The sequence below is a fragment of the Poecilia formosa genome, unplaced genomic scaffold, assembly GCF_000485575.1.
Source record: "Poecilia formosa unplaced genomic scaffold, Poecilia_formosa-5.1.2 Scaffold211, whole genome shotgun sequence".
Classification (NCBI taxonomy): domain Eukaryota; kingdom Metazoa; phylum Chordata; class Actinopteri; order Cyprinodontiformes; family Poeciliidae; genus Poecilia; species Poecilia formosa.
This window is the reverse complement of record NW_006800150.1, coordinates 996,163-1,009,528: the sequence shown is the minus strand read 5'-3', so window position 1 is coordinate 1,009,528 and position 13,366 is coordinate 996,163. Positions and strand designations below refer to the sequence as shown.

Genomic DNA, 13,366 nt, shown 5'->3' with positions numbered 1-13,366 from the left:
ACAACAGCCACTTCAGATAGAAAATGACAAAAAAAAAAAAAAAAACATGTATTTTTTGTCTGTAACATATTGTCCATTCAGTAAAGTTACTCGCAGGTAGCTGAAGATTCAAGAATTGAAGACTCGAGTTGCTATGCTCCATTATATGACCTAAGTAAAAGTAAAAAGTACAGTTCAGTAAAACTACTCCTACTCTGTGCGCAGGATTTTAAGTTTTTATTGAACCTCCCAGAGCCCTTCCAAAAATATTTCAAGTACCGTAAATTAATATCCACCTCTGAAAAATGGCTAGTTTTATTAAACAACTAGCGCACAGAAATCTCTTTTCTTGATTTTTTTTCTACTGCTTTTGGCAGGAAGTGTCCAATTAATTCCTTTCTATTTTATGGAAAATTTAAAGAAAAAGAAAATAATCCCATTGCTGGTAGTCAAATAAATAAATAAAATATGACAATGAATCAAGCTGCTGACGTTTTGTTTACATTTAATGGGAGCAGATGTGGCCAAAAATGTAGAAAGCCAATTCAAATCCAAAAAGGCCATAAAACATCATTAAGACACAAAAAAATAACTTTACAGATTTCCTTCCGCTGTTTTGTAAGTCTGATCACAGAAAAAAAAACAAAAACAAATTTCTCATGTCTGTGAGCAGGATTTGAAGTCTTTATTGAATCTCAGGCAGAAACATATATTTAATCCTTTATTGCTCTTGTCATTCTGCATAACCTCCATCCAGAACAGTAACACTGAACCCTTCGAAACACTTATTTCTGTTATTTTCTGTAAAACAAAATCAGCAGGCTGTGATTGTGTATTGAAGGAAAGTGGCCTCTCTCCAACAAGACTTTGTCTCTTTGATATAATTTCTAAAACAAAGAAGAAGAAAAAACCCTCATCTCGTTCACATGTCATGTATTCCTTCCCATTGATCCTGACTGTAGCAGTATAGATACTGCCACTTCTGGTCTTATGGCTGATAGCTTAAGGTTTTGGCTGTTGTGTAAAACAGCTACAGCAGTCATTCTTCCTCAAAATGACAACAAAAACAAACAAACTAATAAAAAGAGAGACACCAAGCAAATCAAAATTATTTTTCCTGAATACATACATATCTAATTGCTTTTTTTTAAACTACTGATATTATTATTATAGTTGTTGTTATAATTATTATTATTTTTATTAACGGTTATATCAACATGGAAGTAAACACAGTCAAACTTAAGTTATTGCCTCGATATTTTTTGCATGATAACAAATAAGATGGACAGCAATCAGGTGGATTTTAATACATACCGACACAACAAACTCTCCAGACAAATGGCATGCAGGACATGACACTGAGCAAGGAAGTAGAAACATTTCTGAACACCGTACAACATGAGCGCGTTGCGCTTTGAGGGAGTGTCTGGAAGACAGACGAAAAGGTTTTACAGATTACGTGTAACACTGTGTGCAAAAGGTTTTACATAAATATCAGACAGAACACACGTAACATAAACTTTAGGAACACACAACAGTAGTCTTTAAATTGTTCTTAAAATATGGCTTATCCAGATACATGTTTTCTTTTTTTTTTTTTTTTTCTTTTAAATAGCCACTCATGTATTCTTTTATATGTGATATATATGATTGTTTTGCCCACCTTGATGGTATGCGTTACATTTTTTTATTTTTTTTTTTATGTACAAACTGAGTGAAGGTGGTGGACAGATATATTTTTCCATACTGCAGCTAACGCAGAGGAGAAAACAAAAAGTTCAAAATGTCTCAAACTAGAAGGGTAACCCATCTGAAATGTGACTTTAGCCCTCCACGTGTTGTTAGCTTTGAAATCTAACATGGCTGAAGCTAACATCAATCCAGCTAACATTAACCCGGTTGTAGAGTCGGTGTCGTCTGTTTGTTCACATCTGAGAAGTTTCCCTACTACAAAATTGTGATTTGACACCGTAACACTCCTCTAATTTCTACGTTGGATCTACGTTGACAATAAAAACCCGATTCAAGCCAACCTTGTGAATGTAGCCTGCAAATTCAGCCAGACAGTGTTAGCTTTAGTTAGCTGGCTAAGCTACTTCTTTAGCATGTCTTGCAGAGGGCCTGGCAGGTATTTCATCACTGTGTCCATGATGCTTTCTTCTTCCTCCTCATCCCCACAACCGGCCGGCACGGCTTTCTTGGGTCGGGTCAAGCTGCCGGCTGCGGGCTCCTCCGCAGCAGCCGCTGCCTCAGCCTCGGCCTCCTCTTTCTTCTTCAACCCGTACTGGCATTAAAACACAGAACAAGAGTGGTGAGTAATGCAAAGACGAAATACATATAAAAAAGAGAAGAGGATTGAGTAGCTATGTGACACATTGGATCCTTATTCAATGTGCACCCCCATTTTGGACCCAGACGTTGCCATTTCGCCTCAAAAATAAGATTCTATTTTGTTCAATGAACCAGTTGGTACCCTTAAACTTTACCACCGTACCCTATATATAAATTCCCGGGCAAATTATACGACGATAATCACAAAAATGCTTGAATCTCAATGAATTACACAATTGACTATAAACTAATGTAGATTTAATATTACACACCAAAGCATTGTTCAAGGTATTGAACCCTTTTTGGGACAATTAACTCTTACAGAATATGAGAAATGGACACCTGATCCAAATGAAATAGCAATAAAACACTTTATGCTGGTAGATTATAATTTTTTGAAGTCGCATAGCTTTCTTATTATGGGCAAGAAGTAGACTGTAGGAAAATTGAATCATCAATTTTTAACTATGTTCGGTATTATTGCCAAAGTCGACATGAATTAGTCAGTACAAAGTTTCTAGTGAGAAAAAAACTCCTTATCTTACCTGAGAAAGTGAAGTTTAAAACTATCAAAATGACAAATTACCAGAGTTGATGCAATTGTTTTAGTACCTGCAGAAAAACTACTGAATAGTCTTTTGAGAGTGAGGATTTGTTTATCCAGTCACCTGATGTCTGTTTTTGCTATTATTTCTCGGTTTGGGCAAAAGAAGCTTTAAAAGGGAATTATTTTTAGGAAACTAATCAACACAAATCCACTTTGTCTCACTTTAAGGCCAGTTCTGATTTGGGTGGAACATTTTTAAGGAGATACTCTGCTGTAAGCCACATAAACATTAACAATCAGAAAACGTGTATCATCTTCTGATTTAGTTGTATTTGCTCCTCAGCTCTCTATCTGATAAATCCCAGTGCTTTTTCTCGCCCTTCTGTCTCTTTTTGTTCTGCACAGCTTCCTGATCCATGTCTGGTGTATTTTAAACAGCAAGTTAAAAATAAGTCAAAAAGAAGAGGAAAAAAGGCTGCCACTAAAAATAGCAAACTTCAATAAAGCAGGTCAAAATTTAGCTTTAAGGAGAAACACAAATGATCACGTCGTGCATTATTTTTGGATTGTTACACTTTTCAGGAGCTGTTCTATCAAGTCATTTTTGTTTAAAATGATTGACTTTACCCTTAATGAGCTAGCGTGTTAATTAAAAACTTCTCTGGGAAATTGGCATTCTTTGTTTTCCTAATAATGGTAATCTATTTCCATTTCCTGTTCTTTCCCTTTGGTTAATGACTCGCTACATTCAGACGGCAGATGTGGTTTACATCATACCTTATCCCTGATGCCTTGCCTCATCTGTTCCCTCTCAGCCTCCATCTTGGCGTATTTGGCCTTCCTCTCCTCCTCCTGCTGCCTCAGCGCTTCCTGTCGCTCCTCCTCTTTCTTTGCTGCATCGGGGTCCTCCTCCTTCTCCTCCCCGCCCAGCATCTTGCCCACATCAGGGGGGCCTCCTGAGAAACAAAAAGACGGCAGCGTAAAAGAGAGACATCAGGTACAGTGACAGCTCCAGCTGGTCTCTGAGACCGGAGTGTCGGAAAATTCAAGCTAGACTGTGGGATGGAGTGAATTAAACGGAGGCAGACACAGGATGAGGCAGAAAAGTAAAAGATTTTTGACAGAACAGATTGCACACACAGAGTATTCCAGGTAAAGATTTGATGGACGTCATGACATTTGAACAAGCTGTTTTGATAGAGTGAGCATGAATTTAATTTTTCCTCCAGTTCTGCCTCGATAGAAACTTTTGGAGCATCTGTTGTGCGAGACTTTGGCTTCTGATAGGTTCTCTCTGGCAAAATGGCCTCAGGGGAGGAAAAGACTAATAGCTATTAGATGATCATTGCAAATGGCAACTGGAGGGAGGCTTGCTGGTGATTGAGCCTTCAATCCTGTAGCTTAGCTTTTTTCCTCATGCAGATTGTTATTCTCAGGGAATTGCTGAGAATTTCATGAGTTTGGTTGTTCAGGCCACATGCAGCTTGTGAATCTAGAGAAGACTTTACACCATATCCATTAGCGTGATGTATTGGGGCGTCCTTCAGGAATAAAGAGTATTGAGGTTGCTTAAATAAAAAGCCCCAAAATAAGAGCTGTGTCTGCTTGCATGACATTGAGACTATCTTCTACACAGTGGGTTTAGTGGCTGAGCTAATCCTTAGCTTCAAGGTGTTTAGTTTATGGACAATATTACAAGACACAATCTCTTTGTCTTCATTTACAGCTGAGCAGTGAGGTCTACTGTCACAGACAAATTAACTCGACTTGAACAAGTAGAACCCATGGCTGTAATGGTAAAAACAACTTGGGAAAACAATCACGGTCGCTCGGTTCACTACTCCCGTCCCTCATTTCTGACGTCTGTCACGGTGCCTCGCTGATTAATTGACGTAGATGTAAGGAGTCAGTTGCCTGTGAGTGATGGTAGGATATGTTATGTGGCCTCTGCTCTGTCTGTACCAAAAAACACCAACTGGTTTGTCCCAAATCCAACCCTCTCCTATGATCGTGAGATATGGATTTTGACCCAATGCTTCAGATCCCAGATTAACCCGGCTGAGACGAGCCTTCCCTGACAGGGCCGCTGATTCTCTACCATGAAAGAAGTAATTTCAGGTAATCAAAATAACTCCTGGTTGACTCAGGCACATCCCAACGGGAGCAGACCACCAGGCAGATCCAGAACCTGGGGAAAGGACAATATATCCCTTCTGGGCTTTGAGAAGCTTTCGTTTACCTGGAGTGGATCTGGAGAACTGGAGTATTTCTAGGGAGAAGAACATCTGTAGGCAGAAGACCTAAAAACAAAAAACGGTGAACGAATGAACCTAACAGAAAGCTTTGGTCACGTAGAGGGCTTTAGGAGCTTTGTTCTTTATTCTAATGGCAAAGAATACAAAAACTAAAGTTACCTAAAATGGTAAAGAGAAAAATCCACGAATCACCTGCTTTGTTTCATTTCTTTATATTTTGTTTTACGCAGTAGAGGTAATCATTTATTTTTCAACCTGTTTTCATCCAGGCTAAACTGAACCGAGAAGGTCAAGCCTACTAGACTTTTTGTAACAAAGCTGATATTTTATTCTACAAATACAGGAAAAAAATCATTTTTGGGGATTTTTTTTTTTTTAGACATTGACAAAATAATTAACTATTTTAATTATTAACCAAGTGAAGAGCATGAATTTTTCTCCGTCTCTTCTCGAACGCCTCAACCTCAGTCGCACTTACATAAAAGTTTAAAGAAGCTCATTTCCTAGAAGAGAACTCAGGAATATTTATAGCTGCTTGAAGCAAAATGATTCGTCCAAATCTGACGTTTAGAAAGATTTATGTCGTGCGACAAACCAAGGAAGATCTAATGCCCTTTCGAATTCTTCCGCAGTATTATTTGAAATGGAAGTCCCTTCATTTGAGCAAATATATTGCTGTAAAAAGGAGGAGATAGTCGTATAAAAAGAGAGAACTAGTTTTCCTGCCTGTCCGAATTATCCATTTCCATCACTGGAAATCTGCTGAACGTAAAAATAAAAATAAGTCTGTCTAAAGGCATCTTTGTAAACACAATGAACAGAAATGCCAGTGGTGGGAGAAATTTAGTTGAAGACCAGAGTAGACAAATGAACAGAAGAAATGAGGCGGGGGGGAAAGGAACAAGATAATTTCAATGTTGTGTTACCAACAGACTAATTTTGGGAAACAAAACGGGGAAGCGGGCTATCTCTTTGAGGCTTTATCGTCCAATTAGCTGAGCTGCTCCAGTCAGCAGGATTACCCTTCAGTTTATGAGCGGCCACACAGAGACTGGTGAGCGTGTGACGGCCGAGGAAGATGACGAGGAAGAAAACAACACAAGCAGAGAGGGGACGACTGGAACGAGATGGAGAGAAGAGGAGGAGGAGAGGAAGGGAAGAGGCATTTGAGGGGAAAAAATAAACAGCCGAGAAGTCTGCAGCTGCCCGCGGTACCGTTGGAGTTTCGACTCATTCAGCATAATAAAATCAGACTTCAGCATGTTGAGGGAGAGAGAGGCAAAGCATCCTAATAAGCCTAATAAATCAGACAACTACTTGAATGGGCCGTCCTTCAAATAGTTCTATTAAGTAGCTTTTTATGGCAAAAAACACTATTGAGATTCCTTTTCTACCAGGAAACGGAGAACAATGTTGTAGTGCTACGCAGCTGTAGCTTAGTGCTCAAATACCTGGGCTTAACCCTGTATAAAAGTGCCACCTTGAAATTAGTGCCTGCAGCTGAAGTCCACTTGCTCCTTTTTACAGACGCTGTAGATCAGCTCCGACCCTCAGAAAAGCCTCCAGCCATAACGAGGAGCATCGATTTCTCCATAAATCAAACTTCTTAAGTTGCAGAAGGAAGAAGAGACTTTGGCATTCGCTCCTTGAAAACCAGTAGATGGAAATAAAATGACTAAATACCTAAATAAGTATATTTAGAGACCATTGCCTTAACGGTCCATTTAAAGGGAATGTGACATCTTTCTTAATATATATATATTCATTATTTAATTGACTAGACTTCCTAGGATCTTCTAATGAGTTTCTGTTTCCCTGGGATATAAATAAGATCTGACACAGACACACATTTCTAGTCAAGAACCCATACTCATATTCCAAGCACACAGTAAGGATAACAAAGGTTTTTTAAAAACGAAAAGCTAACTATACCAACTATAGAGTGTCTTTTTGTTTAAGTCTGATGTCAGTACCGTTTTGGGTTCTACCAGCAAAGCGTTTCTCCAATTGTCTTGCAAATTTTCATCAAACTTTTAAAATGTCACAAGAAAAATAAAGTGAATTATGGGTGCTTCATCAGATAAAGAGGAGCAAAGCTAGCATGGACCAAACATCTCAGAAAAATGGAGAGAACCTTACTAGGTTTAGAGTTTTTCAGAGTTTCATGCCTCTGGTAAGGCACAAACTTGAGTCTAAAACCACCTCATGAAAACTTAATCCAACCTACTTCTGTGAACATACTGGACCTGAATCCAGTATAAACCCTTTGGGATGGTGGACATTCAAAGAGGTGTCACTGTGTGTTAGAAGTTTGTGAAAGGTTATGGTTGAAGACTAATTGCTGTTTTTTTTTGTTTTGTTTTTTTTGTTGGTCAAAGAAAGTCTCACAAAGTAACAGCAGTACCAATAATTGTTCCCCTGGTGAGTTTGTTAAAAACACTTACTTTCAAGAAGGGATGTTTACACCATGAATACATAGGTACTTTATATGACATCAATGGAAATACAATAAAATAATAATAAAAAAAAATTAAGCTTTGTTGAAAAGGACAAATTAATGTGACAAGCACAGAACAATATTGCGTAAAAAGAAAGTTAATTTAAATCTAAAGCTAATTTTTCATTTGAATTTCAATAATCTCATTTTTCAGTCACTCATCAGTGATCAGACAGTTCAGTAGTGAGATTCTTTGATCTAAAAAGTCTGTAAACAGAAATGTTTTAAGCGTTTCCTGCACACATCAGGTTTGCAGGGATTTGAAGAGCTTATAACTAAATGTTGTCTAACTCAGAAATGCATTTTGGCCTGAGATCATTTAGTGCTTTATAAACCAACAATCAGATAACAAACATTTTCTGAAATTTTCAATGTAAGATTATGTTAAAATAAAAAACGCCACATTTATTCTGAGCCTTTTTCCACATCTTTGCCAAAGGGGGCCAGTAAATAGCTTTGTACTTTAAGTGGAGAACAACAATAGACTGAAGTATTTTGACAACGAGGGGTAAAAATTCAATGAGGTCACAGATTTTCCTGCCGGAGGAGAGATTACCACAGATTTGACACTTCTGCTATGGGAAGGAAAAGATGTAAACGGAGCGAAGGAGACGTGTGTGCACATAAATTGTTTACTTTCATTTCTGGCTTATATCCATAAGCTCTGGTGGGGTTTAGCTTTTCTTGCCCCGCGTGTTTAAATGTACATATCGTGTAAATTCTCGTGAAGAGCAAAATGCAAACGCATAAACGGAATATAGAGTATCTGGTGTGAGTCTCAGTCACTGGCTGTATTTACATATTCTATATGTGCTCTTAAACCTGTTGCAGTGTGCCTCTTGACAGCTTCTGCATACATTCACTCTGCATTCATGCAGGAGAGAGTGACTGTATAACCTGAAGTGGGTTAAAGTCGCAGCAAATAATGCATTCATAGGAAAACATGAAACGTTTCAAGTGGTGCTAGCAGAGAAACGGAGTACTATATTACCCAGCATGCCTCTTTTTTTCTGCAGATATTGAAATGAACAGTCTTTGAAACTCAAATTAATCTCCACATAATGTTTTTAACCTTGAATATGCAGATTAGGATCCATACACGTAACCCTAAGTGAAGCTAATTTAGTCTAAGTGAACAAAATGCTCAAATTCAGCAGATTAAGATAATCTGTTCAAACCTGATTATTGTTTTTCGTTAATACTCCAAATATATGCCTTTCAACTATTTCACATTTGCATAAAATCTGCATAGGAGGTTATGTGTTCAGATTAGATGTCCTGCATGTGCACATTGTTGCCAAAAACACAGAGAATACAAAAACTAACAAAGGTTTTAACAGAAAAAAAAACAACCATTTAATTTCAGCCTCTCTTGGTGCCAGTTTTATACAAACTGCACTGAACATACGTGGAGATGCCTCTCACCAGCGCCATTAAAATTAAGTCATCATTATGGGCTAAACCCGAGTGTCCAGATAGCTGTTTTGGCCTAATTGCACCATGATTCATTTCAATAATACTTGAACTCAGCAGCGAGACAAAGGGTGTCATTTCTTAAATCCTCTCTGCTAAATTGCCTCTTTGCTAAGTCTTTGTTAAATCCAAAGCCTCCAGGGAAAGTGGGGAAGATCGCTAACCTCAGCCAACTTTCCCAGTGCTTGAACTTTTAGCAGCATCAGATAAACAGCGGCTTTATCTTCCCTCTTCTCAGAGGAAGGCTCTTTAAATCCAGCGCATGGTTGGACGGACCAGGTCCGCGGGTATTAACGACGGCAGAAATGTGGCGGTAACAAAGAAGAGCAGCAGCACTTTTTCCTCCTCATTTTTATGCTTTGGATTCATTTTAGTTTCCTCCCAGAAGCAGAATAACAATCGGTGCCGTGGTTGTTTTGCACTAAATCCTGGTGTCATATGCACAGCTTAATGGCTTGTCTGCCTGCATGGCATTTTTGTAAACACATTTAAGGAAGTTTTATGCAAGAAATTCACTAAATTCAACTCTAATAGGCAACAACTTCATTCAAGGAAGACACATCTGTCAGATTCTCTGCTCTGTAACACTTGGTTTTGATTTATTTTGATGGTATTGAAGATATGTCGTAAATAAAATCGCTTTCTACCGACTTATTCATTTGAACAGCTTGTTTTTGCAATATTTTCTTCAGATGAACCATAAAAAGTTTCACCAAAGCTGCTACACAATCAGGTTTTGTGTAAATTATTTCTAAACATAAAAAAGTCTCGGCATGAAGATGACAATGTAATTACCTGTGGGTAAAAAATATTTGTTCACTTTTTTACTTTTCATTGTTTCCTTGTTTTATCAAACTAATCTTTCTTTTTTTTTACTGCAAGTTTTTATTGCCTTTAACTTCCCCTTAACTTAGATTTGACCAAAGTTACAAAACAACAAACTTCTGCTCGGAGAGAACCGTTTATCCAAACTCTTTATCACGTTATGATGATGTGAACACAAGACGCTCATCTCTTAAAGCCGATTTTAAGAGACTAAATGTGAACTGATGTAATTACTTCACAGGTTAGCTAAAAAAAAAACTTATTGTTTTTTTTCTCTATGCTGTTGGAAGTAGGTCTGTCACAAGAAGCAATAAATCAATTAATCTCATGATGGATTTAAATGATTTCCATTCGGGCAACAGTCATTAAAGAGAGGCTCGCCTTTAGTATCATTGAAGTCTCCATTTTGAGAAACAAACATTTCATCCCCAGTAGGAAGTAGTTAGCCTGCACTTCCTCTCTCTTTTGCCTGGCTGTTAATGACTTTTTAAAATTCAATTTAATTATTGTTGTTTTATTTGTTTATTTTGGATATTTTTAAATGTTTTCCGCTTTCAGTGTTAAATGTTTCTTTGAAATTATTATTATTTTTTTTTTATCTTTGAATTGGTGTTCTCACGTTATTGTGCCATTTTTATATAATATTAGTTGAAATATTAGTTGAAACTGATCTCAAAATGACAGGATTATCATTTATTGCAATCATTTCTGAGACAATTTATTGTCCAGCAGGATTTATTACAGCGAAAGGCCTCATCTGGACTAAAGTTGTTTGGTCTTAACTAATATTCATTCATTTTCATCAAAGTCTGAACATTATAGTTTTGGTCAAAATTAAAAAAAGGAGTAGCCTGATAAAGGACAAGTTATCTAGATTACCTAACTTACACATGATGGATGATAAACAGTGATTATCAATTAATATAATTTATTATATTCACCTCATTCATTTCTCACAAGACAAAAGTAAATGCATTTTAACATTAAATTTGTCATAAATTTCTCTTTAGATCTGCGTGCCTTACCTCCATTCTCCTGCTATTAGGATATTAATTATATAAATGAAACCATCATTTCTTTTGTAAGGATCAGTTGTCATGAGAAAAGCTTTTTTGTTCAGTACAAAAATATCTTCAAAATCAAATCAGAACAAAAGAAACAAACTCAATAAGGAGATTAAAGACACTTTAAACACATAATTTTGTTTTTGCCGACGTAACAGAGAATCTTTGTGTGTACGTGTGTGTATGTGTGTGTGTAGGTTTGCCCGTCATGTACTGAAGATCCGATCCATCAGCCAATCGTGTTACAGAGCCGTTTAACGAAATTATCTCCACTTTCAGGGAATCGGGGAGGAAGGAGTCTCTCAAGGTGTCTCTTGTTTCATTTCCCCTGAAATGGCTTCACTTACATGTGATTCCCTCTTTGGTAGTGAAGAGTGTAAAACTGGATCCACATACGTTAGAATTTAGGACCAAATAAATAATAGCTGGTAATAATTGCTCCGAAATAGCAATAGAAGAAGAAGACATTTTACGATTAATGTAAATTATGTCCATAAGAAAGACCGTGATGAGCCAATATGGTTTAAAACAAAATAATTGTGGTGGGCTAGTGTGAGAACAGAATCACTGTAAAGCCTCTCAGCATGTTTCATTTTTCTTGGTGTTCTGCAGAGTATTGACTTTTCTGGAGGCATTTTCTCTTATTAAAGCTCTCCTTCCCTGGCCTGTCAGTTTAGGACAGACCATTTTCTGTGAGATCTTCAAGTATTGGGAAATTATTTGAGAAGTCAATTCATCTTTAAGCTTCTTCAAACTTTACCCTCGACCATTAATTTACAGAAATGGCAACTCTGTTTATTAAATTTATTAAATTTCTGAAGCCAATCTGTTGAACAGAATTTAATTTGGGGTTGTCAGAGGAAAGGGGACTGATCCCATTTGCACATCACGCTTTTTAGATTTTTATCTGCTTGAAATTAACGTATCGGTTTCCTTCCACTTCATTCCTTACGCTCTACAAATGGCTAAGAGTTGGGTGCCATTTTCCCTAAGGCAGTCATATTGCTGCTTGAGGCCTTTGTAGTTTGACTGAACTCATGTCATTTGCCTCTGGGATTAACAGAGTAGTGTTTTAAATTGAATTTGAACGTTGGCGCTCATTAAAATGTCTTTTATAACAATGATCCAATCTGTCACACTGGGTTGGTAAAACCAACTGGAAAACCCCCCTTTGGATTTCCCACTCTGAAAATCAGAGAATCAAACGATCCAATATGGCCGCTTCTCCCATCAACAGTTGTAAGCTGTGAAGGAAACATGTCTATTTTGAAGGACACACTTAGTGGTGTTTGGATGTGCAAAGTAGAGTTTAAAACAATGTTTGTAAGTCATGCTACGCATAATAGCTACTTGGTGGAATCCTGATTTCTCCAACTACGTTAATGGGAAAACCTGTGAAGTCATTCCCAGCCCCAAATTCCAACTTCTAAGGTAAAGGGAACACGACATAACTTCAGATTTTCTGAGTATTGGAAGTGCTGGGTCAGTTCTTGAGCACTCTGCAGCGGGAACAAATATTTAACTGTGGCTTTAAGTTCCTCAGCAGAAGCTGTTTGCCAGCCTGTTTAATTCCTTTCAAACAAACAATGACCCATCACTAATTAAAATGTGTTCCAGTGGTTTGGTACGTTCATTTAGAGGAGACTCATGAATTAAACGTCTGGGGAAAATAAGGTTTTTGGGAAGCTTCATTGCTGTGTCCGTAACGGTTAATCTTAGCTTAAGCTCTAGCTTTTTGGCTAGCGGTCGAACACAAAGTGGGATTTTTCTCCTGTCCAAAAGATGTTGCGTCATTAGTCTCTCTTTTTAGTGACAGGTTTGCAGCTTTTGACTGTTTTGGGCATCAGGTGACATACAGTTTTCAGCTGTAGTGGCTCATGGCAGAGCCAAGCAAGCCAGGCGAGTATCAAATTATAGCTCTGCTGAGTCATTTCAGTTCAACTACGCTCCGTCTTCCTCTCCGTATCTGTAACTAGAGCCGCCTTAGAGGATTATTTAATGCACTGGAAGCATTCTCTCAGTCACGAAGACTCATCCTCACAGTGCCGCAGCTTTGGAAAACACAGTTGAAACTAAATAGGCAAAAAAAAAAAAAAAAAAACTGACCCGGGAAGTTTGCAGCTGAGAATCTGACTTCTACAACTTGGAAAATGTAGACTGTAAAATGCAGCCTGGTTTATTTTATTTCCCATCTTTCAAGGTTATCGGGTGGACATAAAAATTTCAAACCACCGTCTCAGCAAATATCATTGTGATGAGGTATAAACTGTCCAGTTAGTTTGGCGAAGCAACATTTTCCTGACCCAAACCAAGTATGGTGTCTAAACAGAGTCCGACAGAAAAAAGAGAAAATGGAATAACAGTTCAACTCAACTCTCACGGTTAAATAAATCGT

The 13,366-nt window shown here is 37.7% G+C and overlaps 1 protein-coding gene across 2 annotated transcripts in view; it reads right to left on the bottom strand.

Moving 5' to 3' along the window:
• Positions 1 to 641: 641 nt before the first annotated feature.
• Positions 642 to 13,366, bottom strand: part of cplx2a (complexin 2a) — a 17,378-nt gene continuing 4,653 nt past the window's right edge. For both annotated transcript variants that reach the window (XM_007567665.2, XM_016679444.1), the window contains exons 3-4: positions 3,635 to 3,813; positions 642 to 2,263 (exon numbers count right to left, since the gene is read on the bottom strand). In XM_007567665.2, the coding sequence (XP_007567727.1) occupies positions 2,072 to 2,263; positions 3,635 to 3,813 (371 nt within the window). In that variant the 3' untranslated portion in view covers positions 642 to 2,071. The remainder of the gene's footprint in view (positions 2,264 to 3,634; positions 3,814 to 13,366) is intronic.